Below are 20,709 nucleotides of genomic sequence, written 5' to 3' on the forward strand. Positions count from 1 at the left end.
GGGAATTCTGACTGTTCTCAGTGCCAGCTGCTGTTCTCTTGCCACTTCCAGCCACTGGGAACGACAACCTTGTCAAACACAGAACTTTGGGGTTACTCAGTGGTTTCTAAAAGCAGAGGCTGTCTCTTCCCAAGCTGTAGTTTCTCTAGGAGGAAACAGTGTACAAAAATGACTCCATACTCACTGACTGGGGGCTTGGTTGAGGGAGAGTTTCTTTCCCCCTATAAATTGTGTACAGTTAAATATATATATATTTCTTATGAAAGAGCATTTCCCCTCCAGAATATGTCCCACACGGACCTGGTAAGAAATTCAAGCTATAACCCATTGCTGCTGTTCTCCTTTTTTCCACTCTTAGGATTTGTTTTTATTTGTTTTGGATTTTCTTTGGGTGATGAATTGAAAAACATACCTAGAAGAAGCTACCAAGACTACTGTTTACAGACTGAAAAATTACTGCTTTTATACTACTGGGATCATGAGCCACGATCCTTTTACAGATTTCCTCAACTCCTCTTGGCTTAAAATCAGTGTCTGATGTAGATAAAGGGTGGAAATCTCCTACTCTGCTTTGTCTACACACAGGACAAACTGTACAATGCTTGTTTGTGTTGTCCATCATTTTTGTACTTTTTAACTGTTCAAAAATTGCATTTATATTTTGCAATCCTCGATAATCATGACTTTATTTTAACGGCTAGTAAACTTAGGGATTTTTTTTTTTTTGCTGTATTTGCAGCCTTATCTGAACTTTCTCTTCCTCGATTATTGTTAATTTATGACTGTAGGAGATATGTACGCCTCAGCCTTCTACGGACTTAAAGTGACACAGCTGCAACTGAACTGCTTTAAACTGGATGGGTTTATAATTTATATAAAAGTCAGTTTCGTTACAAATCAGTATTGCTGCCTCGTTTTTCTGCCTGGATGGTCTGGATGTGATCAAAGTGCTTGTCTGCACTGTCTTTGTAAGCTCCGTGGTGAAGACAGATTATGCTGTTGCAGGGCAAGCAGATCGTGCAGAGAGGAAGGATGGAAAAAGAGGGAAAATGCTCATTGTTTTCCAGCTGGGGATTAGGTGCAGAATGATGTCTGCTGGGGGAGGGAGAGTGGATGGAACAGTGCTTTTACTTGATGAGCTGTCAGTCTGTCTTTCTGCAGTGCTTCGTTGCTTTTCATCCACTCTTTCCACGATAAGGACACTCTGTGTGCAAGTGCGGGCTGGCAGTGCATGAAATCTCCCCTGGCAGCGCAAAAACCTCTGCTTGAGAGGGCTGTGGGAGTGCCCACCTGGATCCAAACGCACATCCCACGGCTTCTCTCCCTGCCTCCCTGCACAGCCCGATCCTCCCTCCTGCCCTTTCGCTGCCTTTCTCTTGTCCTTATTTCACCGGCACCAGCAGCGGTGCTGTCCCGGGGTCGCGGAGCTCCCGTGCGCGCTGTCCGGTCCCCGCACGGCTTCGCAGCCCCCGCCCTCCCCCGAGCGCTGCCGCTCCCCCGGTGGCCCCGGGCAGCGGGGCGGGGCGAGGCGAGCCCCTGGCGGCGGCCGTCGCGCCGTCACGTGGCTCCGCAGCTCCGCTCCCTCCGCGCTCCGCCATGGCTGCGGCGGCTGCCGCCGGCTCGGTGCTGCTCTGCCTGCTCGGCCTGGTGCTGCCCGGCGGCAGCACGCTGCACACCAAGGGCTCCGTGCCGCTCGACACCATCACCTTCTACAAGGTACGGCGCTGGCGGGCCTGCCGGAGCGCTCGGGGGGCGGGCGTGGGGCCGCACCGGGCTGTGTGCCCCGCGGCCGGCGGCAGTCCCGGGGTCCGGGAGGAACGGGGGGGGCGCGGCGGGGCCGCGGGCACGGGGTCGCTGCCGCCGCCACCGGCCCGGGGAGCGCTCGGTGCTGGCGGAGCGGCCGCGCCACAGCCAATGGGAGCGCGGCGGCCACAGCACTCAGCCAATGGGAGCGCGGCGACCGCGGCCGGCAGCCAATCGGCGCGGTCCAAGTGGAGCCGAGCCGCGGGGTCCTGCCCGGCGGTACCGGCGGTACCGGCGCGGGGTGGTGCGGCTGCAGCCGCGGCTCCTCGGCCGGGGCTGTGCTGTCTGTGCCGCTGAGGGAGGGCAGCACCGTGCAGGGATGGAGCCGGGACCGTGAGCGCGCGCTGCTTGGGTTTCACTTGTTCATCAAACAGCAACAGGCTTTCTTTTTTTCCCCCCACCTTTTTTTTTCCCCTTCACTAAATCACTTCTCAAGGAAGGAATCTTCCCAGGGCCCTGTGCGCTCCCCACCGGGCCACTGACCGCTCGGCAGGCCAGGACGGAGCCTGCAGCCACCTGTGCATGCTGATGTTGTGCAGTGCCTGAGCAGGGCTGGCAGAGCGCTGTGTAGGTGGGGAGCTGTGGTGCAACCTCAGCCTGTTCGCGAGAACAAAAAAGATTTTGCAAGGTCTTCTGCTGCAGGGAGGGGAAAATCCCTCAAGGGGTGACAGAGTCCATTGCCAAACTAATTGGAAAAGGCATCATCTGAGCAGAGCAAGGTTGAAGTGAAAAGAAATCAATTAAATGTGAATTCTCCATTTCATGTACCAGTACAACACCTCCAGCATCTGCACTGCCTCCCTGTGCCCCCTCCTAGCCAAGAGTGCAGCTTTCATGCTGGGACACTTCAGAAGGACATTACATTTGGTCTCTCTCCTCTTCATGTCCCACTGGAAAATATTTTAGCTGATCTTCTTCCAAGATGCCAGTCAGATTTACAATAAACAAATCTTATAATTAAAGGCATTATCAGATCCCCCAAACCTACAACGTACTATCTTTGTCATCTGGTGCAGGAATACAGACACCCAAACCTCAGTCTTTCCTCCACACAACAGTGAGTCATTTCTGAAAGGCCATAATTATATGAAATTTCCATTCTCCTCTGCATCTCCCCATTGCACAGGGAAAAAAGGATAAGCAAAAACAACTTTTGGTGACTTGTACATTGCTCAGACCTGAAATGATCGAGTTCTGTCTTGTTTTTTCCCCTTTTACTTCTTGTTTTAGGTTATTCCAAAGCATAAGTTTGTCCTTGTGAAGTTTGACACACAATATCCTTATGGTGAGAAACAAGATGAGTTTAAAAAGCTGGCGGAGAGCTCAGGCTCCAGTGAGGATCTGCTGGTGGCTGAAGTGGGAATATCAGGTGAGGAACTCTGAGTACATGCAAACAGTGTGGGCTGGGGAGGAGGGGATACATTTCAGTGTGATTTCTGCAGGTTCTGAGGCAATTCTGGAGGAGGGATGGATGTGAGAGTGGAGCTCCTGCCCTGGCTGAGCCTGGCTGTGCGTGGGAGAGCTGCTTATCCATCTGGGCTGGGTAATGAGGAGTCAGCCCACGCTGCTGAACTGCTGCCACCTCCTCATCCCCAGCAATTCTTGCCTTTTTTTTCCCCTTCTTTGCTGAGAGAATCCTTTTTGTCCCACATGCAGGGAACAGACTTCACAAGAATCGTGCTTTAGCTTAGTCCTTGTCAGACAAAGAATATTTAGTGTGATTAATTCCATGCAGCAAACCCTGGGGCAGCACAGCAAAGGGTTGTTGCACTGTGGCTGCTCTAACTCGATGTGACTGTGACTGGATTTAAGAGAAAAAGAGTGAAGAATAGATCAGTGTCACCTGATGTGCTCTGGCTTTGTAGGTTGAATTAAGAATTTAGGATTAATTATCAAACTGTGAAGTTTTACCCACTCTGATATTTCTAAACATATGTGGAATACTCTAAGTAGCATATTTGAAATGGCTTTGTTTTCTGTCTTCGGGAATAAATATAATTTCTGTAAGATGAGTAAATGTCTTGTAGTTTGGCATGCTGTCAGAACCAAATCATTCTCTGCACACTGACAGGAAAAAACTCTTATTTCACTGTAAAATCAGATAAAATCAATGGATAGAGGAAAGTAAGAGGAAAAAGGGTATTGATTTCCCATAAGGAGGACAGGGTTTATACAAAAGGTCCTGCCAATGTCTTACACTCTCACAGTCACAGCAAAACACCATTAAAGTCTTTTTCTTTGGAAAAGCCACTGAATGTTTGCCTTGCACAAAAGATTTTATGAGGTGTTTTTATTTCAGTATGTGGCATTTCCTTGGAACAGGCTCTCCAAAGAATGGTCAGGGCCCCAAGGCTGCCAGAGCTCAGGGAGTGCTCCTCAGGCACAGGGTGGGATTTTGGGGTGTCCTGAGCAGGGCTGGAAGTTGGACTGGGTGATCCTTGTGGGTCCCTTCCAGCTCAGGATATTTCCATGACTCTGTGATTTCCTGGCAGACAGGTTATTAGGACGTGTTGAAGCTCTACCTACAGATATTTGTGTGGGAGGGAATCCTAATTTAATTTTTGATTAACTGTGCTTTTCTGTGTTTCATTGTCCCTTGACAGATTATGGTGATAAACTGAACACTGAGCTGGGAGAGAAGTACAAGCTGGACAAGGAAAAGTTCCCTGTTTTTTACTTGTTCCAGGATGGTGACTTTAAAAATCCTTTACTTTATGGTGGTGAGATCAAGGCTGGGGCTATTCAGCGCTGGCTGAAGAGTAATGGCATCTACCTGGGGATGCCAGGCTGCCTGAAGGAGTATGATGTGCTGGCCAGCAAATTTATGAGCACCACAGAGAAATCTGATCGCCAGGCCCTCCTGAAAAAGGGCCAGGAGAATTTAGGAAAAGCAAAAGAAACCGAGAAGAAGTCAGCAGAGCAATACTTGAAAATTATGAGCAAGATCTTGGAGCAGGGAGAGGAGTTTGCTGCTAACGAAGTCGTCCGAATCACAAAGCTGATCGAGAAGAACAAGATGAGCGATGGAAAGAAGGAGGAGCTCCAGAAAAGCCTCAACATCCTCACTTCTTTCCGGAAGAAGAATAATGAAAAAGATGAGCTCTGATGTGTTGGAGAACTCTCTACAAGCTGTGAAACATTGTCAAGAGTCCTAACCAGTTCTCCTTAATGCAAGCAAACTTCCCGCTGACTTCAAGAGGGCAGCAGATCTCCTTCTGGGATTCTCAGTTCAGAAGATCAAGAGGAAGACATTCCTTAAAAACACAGTATTGTAAATGTTGGAAAAATCACCTAAGAGCAAGACACAGCAAGTAGTGTGTAATGCTATCCAATAACAGTGTTAAAGCAGACCACAAAAAAAAAAACCTCTAGATTGGCTGGAAGCTCATTCCTGGTGGTTTTTACAGCTGTTCCCTGGCTAACAAATAACAAAATTCAGTCTCTCATTCCATCTTATGTGCTGGAAAAGGTACAGATTGGGTGCCCTGTACATCCCCACCTTTCCCTGTCTGTAATAGCCTTGGGTTTTGGCTTGTTAATCTACCCCTCGCAGTCCTTGTGTTGTCCCACTTTGGCTCCAAGTATTGTTTTTACCTGTTGTTGACTAAGAGACTCAGAGCTTCCTTTTTCTGCCTTCTCTTTCCATGGCTTCTGTCCCTGTTTGCTTTGGGTATCAGCCAAATGCTGGCAGTGAAGACAGTTCACAGCTTGCCCCTCATTCTCTGTCCAGAGCAGCCATTTAATCAAATATTCTCCCGAAATCCTTTGTGATACCTTGACACAGTGAAGTGAGTTCTGAGCAAGGGCTGAGTCTCCTTGAGGTGCTATTACACTCAGTCTCACCAGTTTGTGCAAAAAAAATCAGGTTTTCAGAGGTAAATTTGGATGAGTTTTCTTACAGCTGAAGAGGTGTTTTACCTCTCCAAGCTTCATGAACAAAATGTTTTTCTAGCCTCCACAAACAATTGACACTCTAAAACTAAAGCCTCATCAGTGTTTGATAGTTCTGAATATTTGAAAATGAGGTCTTGTAAGAGGAAGCAGAAGTATTTGTGTCCTTAGAAACCTCATCTGTGTTATTTAAAAGGAGATGCATGGCCCAAGGGTCAGGTCAGTCCTCAGAACTGTGCAGTTCACACTCTGTGGAATTCGGATGCCTCTGGAAGATGCTGAAGCCCTGGTCAGGGTGACAGAGTTGAAAAGAGAAACACCTGTGAGCTTTACCTTAAAAGTATGCTTTAAACAAAACTGATTCCTGTGGGAGCTTTGCTGCCTTTTGAATCTTGGGGTGGATACAAGGAGCAGATGTTGCTGTGAGATAAAATGTATTAATAATGCTATAATAAAAAAAAATTCCACTTCAGAGCTGCTTCTTAACCACTATAGAGAAACTACAGCTGATCAGAGGGGAGGCTGTGACTGCTGAAGCGAGATGAGGGGAGCCGAGGGTGGTGCAGCGCTCTCTCCCCTCGTGGGCGGCAGAGGAAGGACCCCGGCAGGGTGGGCAGTTTTTTTGGAGGGCTGTGTGGAGATATGTCCCGCCTGGCTCAGCCCCAGAGACCCTGAGGGAATCGTCTGCTGAGGGGAGCCGTTCTCGAAGCACTGAGGGGACTATTCCCCGGGTCTGAAGGGAGCAGCCCCTGATAGGATCAGCACTTGAGGAGACCGTGCCCTCAAGTGAAGGGATCTGTGAAGGGAGCAGTTCCCGGGACTCTGAAGGAACCGTTCCTGGTCTCTCTGAGGGGAAAAGCCCCCGGGACTCTGAAGGAGCCGTGCTCGGCCTCTCTAAGGGGAGCAGCCCCTTAGTGCCGCCGCCGGGGGCTCCTCGAAGCGCCTTGCCGCCCCTGGGCGCTGGTGACGTCACGGATGGGCGGGGCCGAGGCTCCGCGGGGTCGCCTCAGGGCGGCTCCGTGAGGGGAGCCGGGGGCGGCCGTGACCGGAGCGAGCCCGCCCACCGGGGCTCGGCCGGTTCTGCCCCTGGAGGGATGCGTCGGATGCCGGTGCCCGGGACGCCAATCCCGCTGTTTGCCCAAGGCTCCTGTCTCCTCAGCCCCTCTCTGCCACCGGGCGCTCCCCGCCGCCGGCCCCGCCGGCGGGGGCCGGGCGCGGTGCGGCCCCGGGGCGGAGCGCGGGCGGTGTCCGCAGCCCCGGAGCGGTGCGGCGGCGGCAGCGGTACCCATGGCCCTGCCGGCAGAGGCGGACCGGCTGGATGGGGGCTGGCAGGAGGTGAGCGAGCCCCGCCGGCATCGGGACCCCTAGGGACAGCGGCTGTCGCCTCCCCGGGACCTCGCTGTGCGCGTCTCTTCTCGTCCATCCCCTCACGGTGCTCCCCCAGCCCTGCGCCCCGCTCCGTGCCCGGCGGCACCGGCAGCGTTGCACGATCCTCCCCCGGTCCGTGCTGCTTATTCCTCTTCGGGACCCCGCTGTCCCCAGTCCCCGGTCCCTAGCTGCCCGCTCTTCTCCGGGACCCGCCTGTCCCCCTTCCCAGGTCCGCGCTGCCCGCTCCTATCCCGATCCCCCGTCCTTGTCCTTCCTTCCCTGTCCCCGGTCCGTGCTGCCCGCTCCTCCCGGGACCCCGCGGTCCCCGGTTGCTTCTGCCGCACCTGGGGCCGTGTCACCTGAGCTCCCTCCCGTCCTTCTCCCCAGGTCTACTCTGCGCTCCAGTGGATCCAGTTCACCATGGCCATGCTCAGGTACGGCACGCTGCCCATAGAGTTACTGTGGTGAAGATGATTTTACCCAGAAAAGCAAAAAAAAAGAGAACTCGCGTCTCCCAGCGAGGCAGACGCGCTCGTGTTCCAACCTGTGCTTTGTTTTCTCAGCGTTGTAGGTTCCAGCTCAATTATTGCCTACGCCGTCTTCCAAAACGCGGTGCGGTCCCCAGAGGTAAGGTCTGAGCTTCCTTCTCCCTCCCTAAGCCGTGATGTCAGTCCCTGCAGGTGGGTCACACCTGTAGCACAGACTCTCTCCTAGGAGCAGCTGTAGGTCTCAGGGTTATTGTGGTTAAACCTTGTTTAATAGCTGGGAGGCAAAAGACTTGCAAAGAATTGGGCTCTTTGTCTTGGTAGGAGGTGAAAGGACTGACCTTGAACCTGTGCTTCTGCAGGGAGAAGCAGGTTCCTTAGTCCCGTGCTGTCTGCTGCTCCTGGAAAGTCCTCCAGTCATTCCTGGGAGCAGGGATTTTTTGTGCCCTCCTCAGAGGGGCCAAACTCTTGGGGGGCTGAGGAGTTGTGCACAAAGCTGCTGAACAGCCAAAATCCAACACTTACGAAAGCATTTCTGCAGGGGCAGCCCCAATTTGCAGGGGCAGCAAATTGGGGCTGCCCCTGCAGAAATGCTTTCGTAAGTGTTGGATTTTGGCTGTCTCTGAGGAGTTTCTCTGGGCAGGTGTGCTACTAAAACTGACCCCAGAGCCTCCCTCCCATCCTGCCAGGCTTGGGTGTCCACACGCAGTTCTTCTGTGTGTCCAGGACTTCCTGGGGGCAGTGAGCCAAGCTGATCCCTGTGAAGATGGGATTTGCTGTCCAGGTTTTGCAGGCTCAGCCTGACCTGTGGAACACACAGAAAGTCAGTGGAGCTGGCAGCAGCTGTATTTGTCCTTCCTTCATCTTCATGTTCTTTGTACATCGTGGATTCAATCTGCAGTCCAGAGAATGGAACTTTTCCAGGGAATTCGTGGAGCTATCCCTGGAGAAGTAAGGAATGCAGGCAATGGACACATTGCTGGATAACATGGTGGGAAGGAGAACATGAGTCCATGTTTGCAGGGCAAAGCTGTCCCACTTACAGCAGGGAGGACCTTGCTCCCAGCCAACCTCCTGGAAATGCTGTGCCCAGCACATCCAGAATAAACTGTGGAGCTCTCCATGCATTCCCAGGGAAGAATAAAAGCTGGGACTTCACCTTAATGCTGGGATGGAAAAACTGTTTGAGCTTCTGCTGCTCAAGGTACACATCAAAGCCTCCTTCTACCACATCTGCACCTAGAAAGCTCCAGATGTGATTCCTTCTGGGGTCCTCTCTCTGGAATGGTGTGAAGCAGGGGTTGCCAGTGTCCCAGTGTGACTCAGCAGCCTCATCCAGTTGGCTTCCATGGCCTGGTTGCTCAGGAGCCCTTCTGCTCTCAGTCATGTGATGGGGCTGTGGCCTGGGAGCTGCTCATGAGCCACTCATGGCTCCAAGTCAACAATGGCCCCTTCCTGCTCCAGAGGGTCCAGATGTTTCTGCTCAGATTATTTCTGCAAATCCAGATAGGAGGGCTGGATGCCAGCTGGAGGGACTGGTCTGCATCAGCCTTCCAGGCTCCTCTGCTGCCAGGGGAGATCTGCTGCTGGGTTTCAAAAGTGACAAAATCTCCATTAACTTCCCCATAGTCTTGTCCTCATGTCTCGGGTCTGAAGTGGAAGTTTGTAAACAAAAGGGCTGGAAGAGATCCATATCAAGGCTAGCCACAAACAGATTATTCCCTGAGTCATGAGGACCCACAGCAAAACATTTTAAAATAAACAGCTCTGGAGGCTGGGAGGAGAAGGATCTTAGAAACACTTCCCTTCCTGCCCCCAGCCTCAGAAATCAAATATTGCATTCTTGAAGCTTGCTTTCTGTCTCTGTGGGGTCAATAAAACCCTTCAGCCTGAGGTAAATTATTCAGAAGAGATGATGGCAAGCAAGGAAGAACCCTCAGCTCAACACATTTGAGGAAGAACTCTCGAACTCACAGGTTTGAGGAAGAAACCTCAGCTCAGCATGTGCCTGGGCCATGGCCACAGAGCCAAATCTCTGTGTGTGCTGCAGCTGGAGCTGCCAGGATGTAAATCATTACATCTTTGCAGTCCCTTCCTCTATTTTATAAATACCAGTGGTTATTTTCTTTCTCCTTTTTCAAGCCAGAGCCCCACATGTCCCTGTGTCACCTACTTCTTTATCCAGGTCTCTGCCAAAACAGCTCCTGGACCCACCAGCAGTGCCTTGCTCCAAGGGCACTTGTGCTGGAGAAAGAGGTCACCTGCTTGATTGCAAAAGTGCCTTCTTTGCTTATTTTAGATCTGTTTGGTTTAACCTGCCTTGATCACAAACTGGACAGTGCCCCCAGCCTGTCGTGCCAGGGCTTCATTTCTGCACCAGTGAGGAAAAGCCTAGTTAAAAAAAGGCATTTATAGATGAAATAAAATTAAAATAAACTCCAGATCTTTATGCCTTATGCTCCTTCATGCCCTAAGGACAAATCAGATCAGATCTACCTTAACTCTTATCACTCTTCCTAAGCTCTCTCTCACTGCACATGGGAGCAAGTATAACACAACGTGATGGGCGGCATACATTTACTTCCAGGACAATATTGAGGCAAATCTCACCAAAAACTGAGCTCCATGAAAAGAAAGACAAAATCAAAGCCTGCTGAAGCATTTCCATGCTGTGTTTGGCATTATAGTTTTCTGTAGGGAAAGAAAAACACCACAATTTTCTCTCCTGGATGCTGAAAATGAGATACCAAAGGCTTTAATTAAGAATGCAGGTAATTAGGCTGCTTTTCCAGAGTCTGCTCTCTCACTAACAAAGAAAATGTTGGCCAGAATTTTTGCACAAATGTTTTCCTGCAGTGTTTACAGTCCTGGCCAGTGTGTGCAAACTGGAAATGGGCTGGAAACTGTTGTTAAAGGAGACATGATTCCTTTCCAGCAAGATGCAGCAATAATGGCTCTCAGTGGAAATTATTCCAGCTTGTAAAATAAACCCACCCTTAGTCATCAGCTGAAATGACACGGAACACATAGAAAAATGTTTGTTTCAAGTCATACCAGACCTGAGGAAGGGTTTGTGTTTACTGGAAGTTTGATTTCTATGTGAGTTTATTTAAAACATGATGTCTCCTCCCTGCCAACCTGTCCCATTCTGCAAAATTGTAACAAGGTGAATATTTGGGATATTTTCTGTAAGTTTTGCTGCACTTGGGTCCTGTGGCAGAAGTGGTGGTTGGAGTAGGGAATGTGCATTGGAACAGCTCCTGAGAGCACAAATCCATGTGGAATTTCCCTGCAAGGGGAGTTGTCTCACCAGAAGAGCTGGGAGGTGACAGTGTTCAGATAACACCAGATAACCTGGTCCTGATGTCTGAGCACAATTAATCTTTCTGCTATAATTGGTGTAGGAGTTTTAAAGGACTGAAAACAAGGATGATATTCAGGAGTAGAGCCTGAAAAGTTTTCATCTGGTAACTTTTCTTTGAACTTGCTTGGCTTTTAAAGTAGAGGAGACTTTTTTACTGAAGATCTCAGGGTTGGCTGCAGATGAATTGACTGCTCTCAGAAACGCTGTCACAGTGCTTCCCTGAGGGTAAAATCATCCCTCCACAGAGTGCCACTTATGCCCCACTTCCCCTCAATTAAGGCTTTCAAAAGAACTTTGCAGTGGGGTTTTTCTACTGAAAAACTTTTCTCACCTGCAGAAAAACCTTTGGAAGGCTGTACTAAATATCTTTATGTTTGATAAGGGGGTGAAACTGCAGCTGAGGGGGTGGAAGGGCTGTGACTCCACTCACACCTGCTGAGCCTTTTCCCTTTTCCAGGTGCGTCCACTTTTCTACCTGAGCCTCTCAGATCTGCTCCTGGGCATGTGCTGGCTGGCTGGGGCCCTGCTCTACAGCTCACCCACCTCCCAGCAAGACCTCATCTGCTACAACCTGCAAGCCACGGGACAGGTGAGTGGCCTTGGCACCACATTTTGTAATTAATCTTGTGATTTGTCATAATTAACCTTGCTGGTGATCAGAGCGTGGCCGTGGGGGCTGTTTCTAGACAGGCTTTAGCAGATCTCTTGGCTTTGTGTGGAAAAGGGAGATAATGGCACTGGGGTTTAGGATCCTCTGGTGTGTGAGAGGAAGAGAAGGTGGGATTTTGTGGTTGCTTGTGTGAAATGAGCAGATGGGACTTGATCTCTTTCCCATTAGATCCATGCCCATGGATCTCTGCTCTCACATGGCAGTTTTTCTATTTCTCTTCGTGCTTCCTTCAGCCTGGGCAGGAACAGACACATTCTGTGAGTCTGAGCTTGAGCTCAGACTTAAATTACTCACATGAACATCCCAGTTCTTGCTCTTCCCAAGGATCCTCCATCAGCACAAGCTCAGCCTGTGTCCCATTGATTCAGCTGATTCCTGTGCTGGGGACCAGTTGGAGTAGGGTGGGTGAGCACTGTTCTCCTGACAGTTTGCTGTTGCCTCACCCAGTTCCCATTTCAACACCAGGCTTTGGAAATCTCAGCTCTCAAAAATCTCTGCAGGGTCCAGCTGAGTGTGGGGGTTCATAAATGATGATCTCTGGAATTAATTTTTTCCTTTTAAAGGATATGGCTGGGAAGAGCAAAGGGCTTTTGGAAGCCTTGATGTGTGGGCTCGGGCAGTGTGACACCCACAACTGGGAACTGAATGTCCTCATGGAATAGCAGCATCCAAAGCTGGAAAGGATCTCTATGTGCCTCAGAGAGGGCAAGGAAGTAGCTGCAGGTGCAGGATTGAATTGTTCCTGCTGCTGTGTGTCAGGGGATGGGCTCCTGCAGCCCAGGGTTGTTTCAGCAGCTGTTTTTGGGGGTACAGATGTGTTGCTGAGGGTTTTCACTCCAGGCTCATCTCTGGTCTCTCCAGCTCTACTGGCTCTACAGTATGTTCCTGTTGAGAGAAACAGTGAGGCCGCTTGGGAATGATGCAGAATGACATCAAAAATGGTGATGGCAAATGGGAAAATGAGAAGAGTTTGGGAGAGGCTTTCAGAGCTGGAAGGTGGAAGAAGAAAAGCAGAACTGAGGCTGTTCCTGAGCTTTTTCCCTTGCCTGGGGGATAGTTCTTTCAGCTGATGTGATTTTTTTATGGCCTGGAGGCAATTTGCACTGCTAGAGGAGAAATAAGTTGGCTATGGAAAATATGCCCATAATTTCTCAGCTCTCTTGCACTTCTGGCTCTTCTCTGCCCTCACTTTTCCAGCCTGTGGCTGTGCTTCTCAGGGACACCAGCACAGGATGGGACAAGGTGGGGGCTTTGTGTTCATGCTGGGTGGGCAGAGCTGACCTTTGGCCAGGACAGGGCTTGTGGTGGGGTGTGCAGAGTCACACCCTGACCTCAGCCAATGTCCCCTGGCTCCTCTCCTGTGTGCCACCACCACAGGGACTGCCTGGGTGGCAGAGCCGGATTGTGCCTGGCAAGAGCTGTCGCTGCTGTTTGCTCTGGGAGAAATTAAAACAAACTGAGCCCTTGCCATAGCAACCTTTCCCCCAGGGCACGTGACAGTGCAGGACCTCCTCACCCAACACCCTGCAGTGCCCTTGAGAGGTGGGAACACCTTGTGCGTAAGAAGGAGCCAGTAACAGGTTGAACCAGCAGATTCTGCAGAGCAGGAGGGATCTGGAAGCTGATGGAATGAGTAAATAAATGTCTCACTGTGCTGCTGGGTGTCTGACAAACACCTGGGGCCTCTCTGCACACCCAGAAGGTGTCAGATGAGCCGAGGTGAGGACTGGCAGGGACAGCCCAGCAGTGGAGTTTGCAGCCCTTGGAGAGGCCCACACTGGAGTCCTTGTAATGTCTCAAGGCACTGCCTTAGGAGTAGGGCAATATTTTGCTTTATTCAGGCTGTTCACCATTATTTGCCATCACAGGCTGATGTTGTAGTGTATGGAGCTGCCCAATGTCCAAACTGTGTCATAAAGGAGGAGATTGCTTTGTTTCTTGCATTTTCCCTCTTTCAGCCCCAGAAATTTGATTGATATGAATGTAAATAGTGCTCCCTTTGCTGTCCCTCATTCTCTCCTCCTCCTGCATTGCAATAATAAAGCCCAGAACAGATATTGTGGTTTTAATTGCACAACTCCCCCACGTTCTTCCAGTTCACTTCCAGTGGCCTAATAATGTCCTGTCAGGCTCTGCTCATGCTGGGCAGCACAATGGGAGCCACACAAGTGGGATAATGAGGGATTCTTGTGTCTCTGCTTTATCTCCTCATGGGCAGTGCTGCAGGACTGTCCCCAGCCCCAAAGCTGGGGCTCAGGAGAGCAGATTTCCCTTCCCTTCCTGCTGGCACCTTCAAAAGTAGCATTTGGGTCTCTGTTCCAGAAGGCAGCACTGACATTTCATGAGCCTCTCCCAGGCGTCCTGAAGTGCAAGAGAATGATCCTTGTGGGCTGTTTCGGCCTTCTCTGGAAGTAGTTGGAAAAGGGTAACAACCCCTCATTAAAACTCATTTAATGAGCTGGAAAGTCACTGCAATGTTCCTGTGGCAGCCTTTGGACTCAGCCTCTTGAGCCAGCCAAGAGCATTCACAACCTCAGTGAAGGAGGCCAAGTTTGTTTAGTGACCACTTTCCCAGCCGTGGATGATACCAGGGTGGCAAACCTGTGCTGCTTATCTTTTTGGCAAAGGATAGCAAAGCCACAGAAAAAAAAAATAAATTCCCTTGTCCAGCCCTTCCTCTTTGCCACTGTAATTTGTGTTTCCTGTGACAAACACAGCACATGCATGTACATGGTCTGGTTAGGCAACCTGGAGTAAGCATGAATTTGGAAACAAATTTGATCAAGATTTGAGGGGGTTTATAGGAAGTTTTAGATAATTAGACTCATCTCAAGCTGGAATCAAACTCTCAGTGTGCTCTATCTTTTCTCCTTTTTCCCATGGAGGAAGAAAAGAGGTTTTGGGATGTTAACTCAGGCTGAGGGCAGAGAATATCTGCCCTCACATTCTTCTTGAAATATCCAATTGTTTTCTGTTTCCGTGAATTCTCTGTGTAGTGAGCTCATTATGCAAGAAGGAAATCTAAATGTCACATCTGTGCTGTGTTTCCTAATGGGCATAGCATTCAGAAGGTCCAAGTTCCTCTGAAACCCTCTTGCCAGGCTCTGAGCCAAAAAAATGAGCCAGATCACAAAGTTTTTTATTTCTAAGACAGTCCTGCTGTCATTAGTTCTGTCTGTGGCCAAAGTGAAGCTGCTTTTGTGTGGTTTAAGGTGGGAATCTCCAACCTGTCTCTTCCCAGTTAGATGTGAGCACAGCCCCTGTGCTCAGACCCTCACCTTTGACAGGTGTTCATCATCCTGCCTGTGTTCCATGGGATTTGGGAGGAGCTAAACATGCTCCAGGAATTGTTATTTCAGGACTGAAATGCTGGGTTTATTTCTCAGATATTCTACGTGGCCTCTTTTCTCTACACTGTCAACTACACCTGGCACCTGTACATGGACCTCAAGGTGAAATACAACCAGAACCTCTTCAGGGTGCCCCCCCAGGTGAGTGGGACTGGTGTAAAGGCTGGGAACCCAGGGACAAGGACACAACACTCAGGAAAAACCTCCCTGCATTGCAGGCTGAGCAAATACTTCACACACACCCCGTGACCAAAATCTCTCCTTGCAGTTAATTCCTCCCTCACACCCAAACAGGGAGGACAGGGAGGCACCACCACTGCCATGACCAGGCTGGGAAATACCCCAGATATTCCTGCAAGATGGCACATTCCTTATGCAGCTCCTCCCAACAAACCCATCAGCCCTACTGCCCTACACAGCTTCCCCAGACATTTGCTGTGCACAGCAAACTTTGTATTCCATCTGGAAGTTCAGGTGCAGCAGGCTGGGCAGATCCCCCTCAGCTGCTGAAATGCCCCCTGAAGCTTCTTCCTGTGAACCAGGGGCTGTGCAGAAATAATTTTAATTAAGATTTTTGGATTTTGCAGGTTGTAGATTATGCAAGTTGTGTGGGTCGAATAGCAACAATCTTGTCAAGGTAAGAGTTAATTCTCTCTGGCACAGGGTGTGGATTTGGTGAGAGTTATTTCTCCCTGGCACAGGGTGTGGATTTGGTAAGAATTAATTCTCCCTAGTGGGAGAGTGTGGATTTGGCATACTGCAGTGTGCTGATCCCTGCTTCCTACTTGTTTTGAAGCAAGTCTTACTAAAAAAGCTGTAAAGCTCACCATTAACAGCAGAGTGACCTCATGAATGCAGAGTAAGAGGGTTTTTTTAACCAAGTTAATGATAACTTTATTAACTGGATGTGGTTTTCCAGAAGGTTTCCCTTTACCAATGATTAGCCCTCACAAATGAAAGCCCCAACACTAGTAAAGCTGATAAAATACTTTTCCAGAGCAGTGCCAATAAAAACAACTTTAAAGACCTCTGTAGTGATGGGAGAACAACCCAGCAGTGCCCACGTGGAGCAGTGCAATAACACACGACTGTGCTGTCCTTTCTCCTCCCAGCCTGATCCCTTTCCTCCTCATGGTGCCGGTGTTTTGCCTGGGTAACAGCAGTAATTGCTACCAGAACTTCAGCCAGAAGCATGGGTGAGCTTCCTCCCTTGCTGTGGCAGTCCCAGGGCTGCTCTGCTGGGGGTGGGCAGGAGCTCAGCTGTCCCCTGTGTCCCCAGGTGTCTCCTGATGCACACGGAGGTGGCCGAGTCCCCCAGCGAGCCGCAGGGCCTGAGCGGCTCCGTGTGCCGTGCGATGCATTTCTACGGCATCGGCGTCTTCCTCATCTCCTTCCTCATCAGCTTCGTGGCCATCCTGGTAAGGCTGTTCCTTGTGGAGCCCTTGGATGGCTCCAGAGGCTGGGCAATCATGGAATCATGGAAGGGTTTGGGTGGGAAGGCATCTTTGAGCTCATCCCGTGTCACTCTCTGCCTTGGGCAGGGACACCTTCCACTGTCCCAGGTTGCTCCAAGCCCTGTCCAGCCTGGCCTTGGACACTTCCAGGGATGAGGCAGCCACAGCTTCTCTGGGAAGGATTTCCTCCCAATATCCCATCTAAACCTGCTCTCAACTTTCAATCCTTTCCCCCCTGTCTGCTCACTCTGTGCCCTTGGTAAATAGGACAGGGGAATAACTGTGTGGTGCTGCTTCCCTTTTGGAAGGGGTGGCAGGGGAGGGAAAATATCACTGTGCCACCAGTTAAATCCATCTGGAGTCCCATGTTCTGTCAACCCATCCCAGAAATATTTAGCAGGAATTCAAAGGCTTGAAAAGATAGAAAAGGTAGAAAAGATCACCTCCTGCATGGGTCAACAAGAGGTGATTGATGGATGGACTCCATGACCTTGGAGCTCTTTTCCAGCCTAAACAATAATGCTAAAACCAATTCAGAGTCTTTAGTTTAGAAAAGGGCATGTGCAGAGCAACACCTCCCACAGGATTTCAGTACTGTGTGAAAAGGTTGGATTCATTGGGATCCATCCTGGATGAACCCAGCAGATCACAGCCTGTGCAATAACATCTGCCTGCTCTTTTCCAGGTTATCCTGAGTCAGGCCCGAGGGCTGTACAAGAGATTTGTGAACTCCACAGGGTTCCTGGGGGATCAGCAGTGGGCCATGATTAAGATGGTGGAACAACGGGTGGTTTTTTACCCCATTGCCTTCTTCTGCTGCTGGGCCCCAGGTGAGCAGAGAGTTCCTCCCACATCATCCCCCTGTGGAACCCCAGAGAGGTGGGGTTAACTTCACCCTCTCATCCATCCCTTTCCACAGCTGTCCTCCTTGGAATGCTGAAATTGACTGCTTCAACAACCAGCAAAATCTACATGGCTCTGCTGATCCTGCAGGTAAATGTCTGTCCCTGCAGCCTCCTGCCTTCTCACCTTGAGTCTCCTGCCCTGCATCCCTGCTGGATGCAGCTGGACAAGGATCTCTGCTGTGTGAGCCCAAGTCTGATTTGTGCTTTTGTTTGACAGAGATCTTGGTTTGGTGTTTAGGTTTTTCACAGGCATGAAAAGGTCTCAGTACCCAAAATCCCAACAGTTTAGTGGTGAACAGGTTGCTGGGTAGATGTTTGGACTTGGTGACCCCAAAGGTCTTTTCCAATCTCAGTTCTGTGGTCATGGAAATTGTGGCAAATAGGATAGAAAGGATCCCCAGAAATGGGTTTTGTTTTCCCTATGTCCCTAAGTCTCCAGATGTGATTCCTTAATAACACTTGTCCAGCTCCTTCTTGTGCCTCATGCAGAAGTTAGACATTTTATTAAATTATATCTATATAGTTATAGATATATACTATAGTTATAGTTATCTATATAAGTTATTATATTTATTTAATATATAAACATACATTAAATATATTCTCTATTTGTATAGTATTTATATTTAATTAGATATTCATTAAACATTTATTAAAATAACAGCACAATTTCTCTATCAGGGGGAAGATAAAGTCCTGCTGGGAGGGGGAGGTTTTCCAGGGATCCCAGAGCACGGAGCAGTGCTGGGATCCCTGATTCCTCTGTGCTCTCTCCCAGGCTCTCACCGCAGCTTCCCAGGGGCTCCTGAACTGCCTGGTGTACGGCTGGACCCAGCACGTGTTCCTGTCCCTGAAGCGCGGCTCCCGCCGGGACGTGGACACACAGACCCCGCTCCTGCGCTCCCAGAAGAAATTCTACTCCAGCACGGCCCCCGCCGGCCCGCCCGACACCGCGGGCTCCTCCTCCACCCTGCTCTGATGGAGAGGCAGAGTCCTTCCAACTCCTTGTTCCAATCCTCATTCTCCAGAGCCGGGAGGGAACTGTCCCCGCGGGGCTGGCAGAGCCAGGCGCTCAGTGGACATAGTTATTTATTTAATGGATTCTTGCGGCGTGGTAAATCTTTAGTCCAGACTTTCTCCTCCTGCAAATATTCCTAGAAGTGCAGCAAACCCCATGTAAAGGCTCAAAGACCTGGTCCAGCTCCATGGAGGTTGAGCAGAGGATGTTTTACTTTATTTTTCCAAGTCATTGCCTTTACAAATTAACAAAAAACAAAATGAGCATTTTTCAATCTCTGCCTTTTAATTCACCCTAACCATGAGAATTTGCACCACCCTAAGAACCAATTGCAGGGAGTGAAGAATTGCAAACGACAAAACCTGCCTGGAATTTTTGCACATTTTCATTCCTTCTTCCTGCCAACTCCTGCCCAGCCACAATACTCCCAAAAATCAGCTGCTTCGACCCTGTGGAGCATCTCTCATGAACCAGGTGAGCAGGACTTTGTCTGAATCTCTCTTTTCATTTCCAGACATTCACATGAATTATTTACTGAGGTCCCACCTTTCTATAGGAAATAAACCAGGTCTTAAGCTGTGTTGAAAACAACTCTTTACCTTTACACTCTTTATTTTCCAACAGCTTCACTTTTTGGATCCAACCCAAATTTTTTCTCATAGCAGGTTAGACAAGAAGAGGAAATACTCCAGCTTTGTGTAATTAACTTACACAACATAACTGTGTTAACTCTGGGTAAGTCACACAAGGGCCCTGGAGCTTTGGTCAATGACTTATTTTCTCCTACAGAGTGAGACTGAGTGCAACAATTCAATTTTGCTGTCCTACAGGATAAAAACAAAGTTTTCAGCCATCTTTTTCTACCTGGTCTTTCAAGTCCTCCTCTAGTCCCAAAGTTTGGACATGGATGACTCAGTGTTTCTCCAGCCTCACTTCAAAGGCAAATATTCCACAGGTAGGATGGGATTTGTTCCCTGGCACTGACAGGGCATGAAACACACCCAGTCTCATCCCTGAGAGCCTCCTGCACCCTCCTGGGACTGACCCAGTTTGTGGAGCCAGTGCAATTTGTTTAAAAGGGGATTAAGGCTTCCTAAGTGATGGAAGATTACCCAGGAAACAATGATTGGATTGCTAATGGAGCATCAGAGCTGGCAGTGGGTGCTGACACATTCCTAGGGCTCAGTGTTTGTTTGAGGGGAGTTTTCTTACTGGAAAGAGCCATTCCATGGGCACTCACAGCTGGGTTGGCTGCTCTAAGTGTTCCCAGGAAATTGTTCCCTCAGTCCCTTTCCCAGTCTGGAGGCTCTGAGGGTCACTCACCACCCAACCCACTCTGAACTCCCCTCAAGCACCAAGCAGAGGGAAATTCTTTAACAAGGAAGGAGCCTGAGCCCTCACACCTGCCCCATCTTGTGTCCTGAAATGCTCCTGGGCCAAGGGTGTGTCTGGTTTCTCTGTCACCAAGTCCAGCCCTGCTGGAAGATAACAAATCCATTTCCAGAGGCAGGAAGGGCCCAGGTGCCACCCTAAGGCTCTGTGGCCAGAGAGGTGAGGGAAGCACTCCCTGGAAAAGCACAGGGCCAGCAGTAGCACAGGCAGGACCACTTGCCACCACCCAGTGTCCCCCAGTCCCAGCAGGGCTCCCACCTCAAGCACCTGCAAGGATCATCAGCCCAGAGGATCTGGGTCCCAGTGTCCAAAAGACAGGACTCATCCCTCCCTTCCCTGACTGCCCAGTCCAACCCCACAGCCCTCAGGGGTTAACTGGGAGCACTGGGCAGGTGCTGCTGCCATCTGATGGAAAGCTGGGCTTAAAAAAGGCAATTTTGGGTTATGTTGCCAAGCAGAGCCCAGGATTTCCTAGGGATTTATCCAGCCTCAAATCCTCATTCAAGTGTTTATTCCCATGGATCAGGGAGGTGGGATGGGGGAATGAGAGTGGCAGAATAATGGAATCATGGAATCTCTAAGGCTGGAAAAGCCCTCTAAGGTCATCAAATCCAGAAATGAACCCAGCACCACTGTGCTCACCACTAACCACACCCCAAAGTGCTGCACCCACACCTTCTGGACACTTCCAGGGAAAAGCAGGGTGGCAGGAGAATCCTGCTGCTCTTCCCTCCTGCTCCTTCCTTCTCTCCTGCAGAGATTTGGGAACCAAACAAAAGCAGCCAGGAACTTTTGAGTTTAGTAAAATCATTTATATACAGGATGGGTAATATTTACAATGTAATACTGATCCAAAAGGAACTAACAGGGAACACTGAGAGGAGAAATGGGAACATTTTAACACACAGGAGTTAAACATGGGGACAGACTCGAGTTTCCAAAAGAAAAATCCAGAAGTAATGACAGCAAAAGTTTGATATGTTGCTATTTCCAATCAAAATCTCTTTCA

General features: G+C 49.7%; 2 protein-coding genes across 2 annotated transcripts; both read left to right on the forward strand.

Moving 5' to 3' along the window:
* The first annotated feature begins 1,548 nt into the window (after positions 1–1,548).
* On the forward strand, positions 1,549–6,166 carry ERP29 (endoplasmic reticulum protein 29). The gene is made up of 3 exons (XM_018916684.2): positions 1,549–1,716; positions 3,034–3,172; positions 4,407–6,166. The coding sequence occupies exons 1-3, from the start codon at positions 1,597–1,599 to the stop codon at positions 4,907–4,909; spliced, it is 762 nt and encodes a 253-aa protein (XP_018772229.1). The 5' UTR covers positions 1,549–1,596; the 3' UTR covers positions 4,910–6,166.
* A 773-nt stretch (positions 6,167–6,939) lies between these two features.
* TMEM116 (transmembrane protein 116) lies at positions 6,940–18,572 on the forward strand. The gene is made up of 11 exons (XM_018916690.3): positions 6,940–7,029; positions 7,450–7,496; positions 7,626–7,689; positions 11,369–11,500; positions 14,968–15,072; positions 15,519–15,568; positions 16,044–16,127; positions 16,211–16,349; positions 17,071–17,215; positions 17,305–17,378; positions 18,069–18,572. The coding sequence occupies exons 1-11, from the start codon at positions 6,982–6,984 to the stop codon at positions 18,267–18,269; spliced, it is 1,089 nt and encodes a 362-aa protein (XP_018772235.2). The 5' UTR covers positions 6,940–6,981; the 3' UTR covers positions 18,270–18,572.
* Positions 18,573–20,709: the final 2,137 nt, after the last annotated feature.

This window comes from Serinus canaria, chromosome 15 (assembly GCF_022539315.1).
Source record: "Serinus canaria isolate serCan28SL12 chromosome 15, serCan2020, whole genome shotgun sequence".
NCBI lineage: Eukaryota > Metazoa > Chordata > Aves > Passeriformes > Fringillidae > Serinus > Serinus canaria.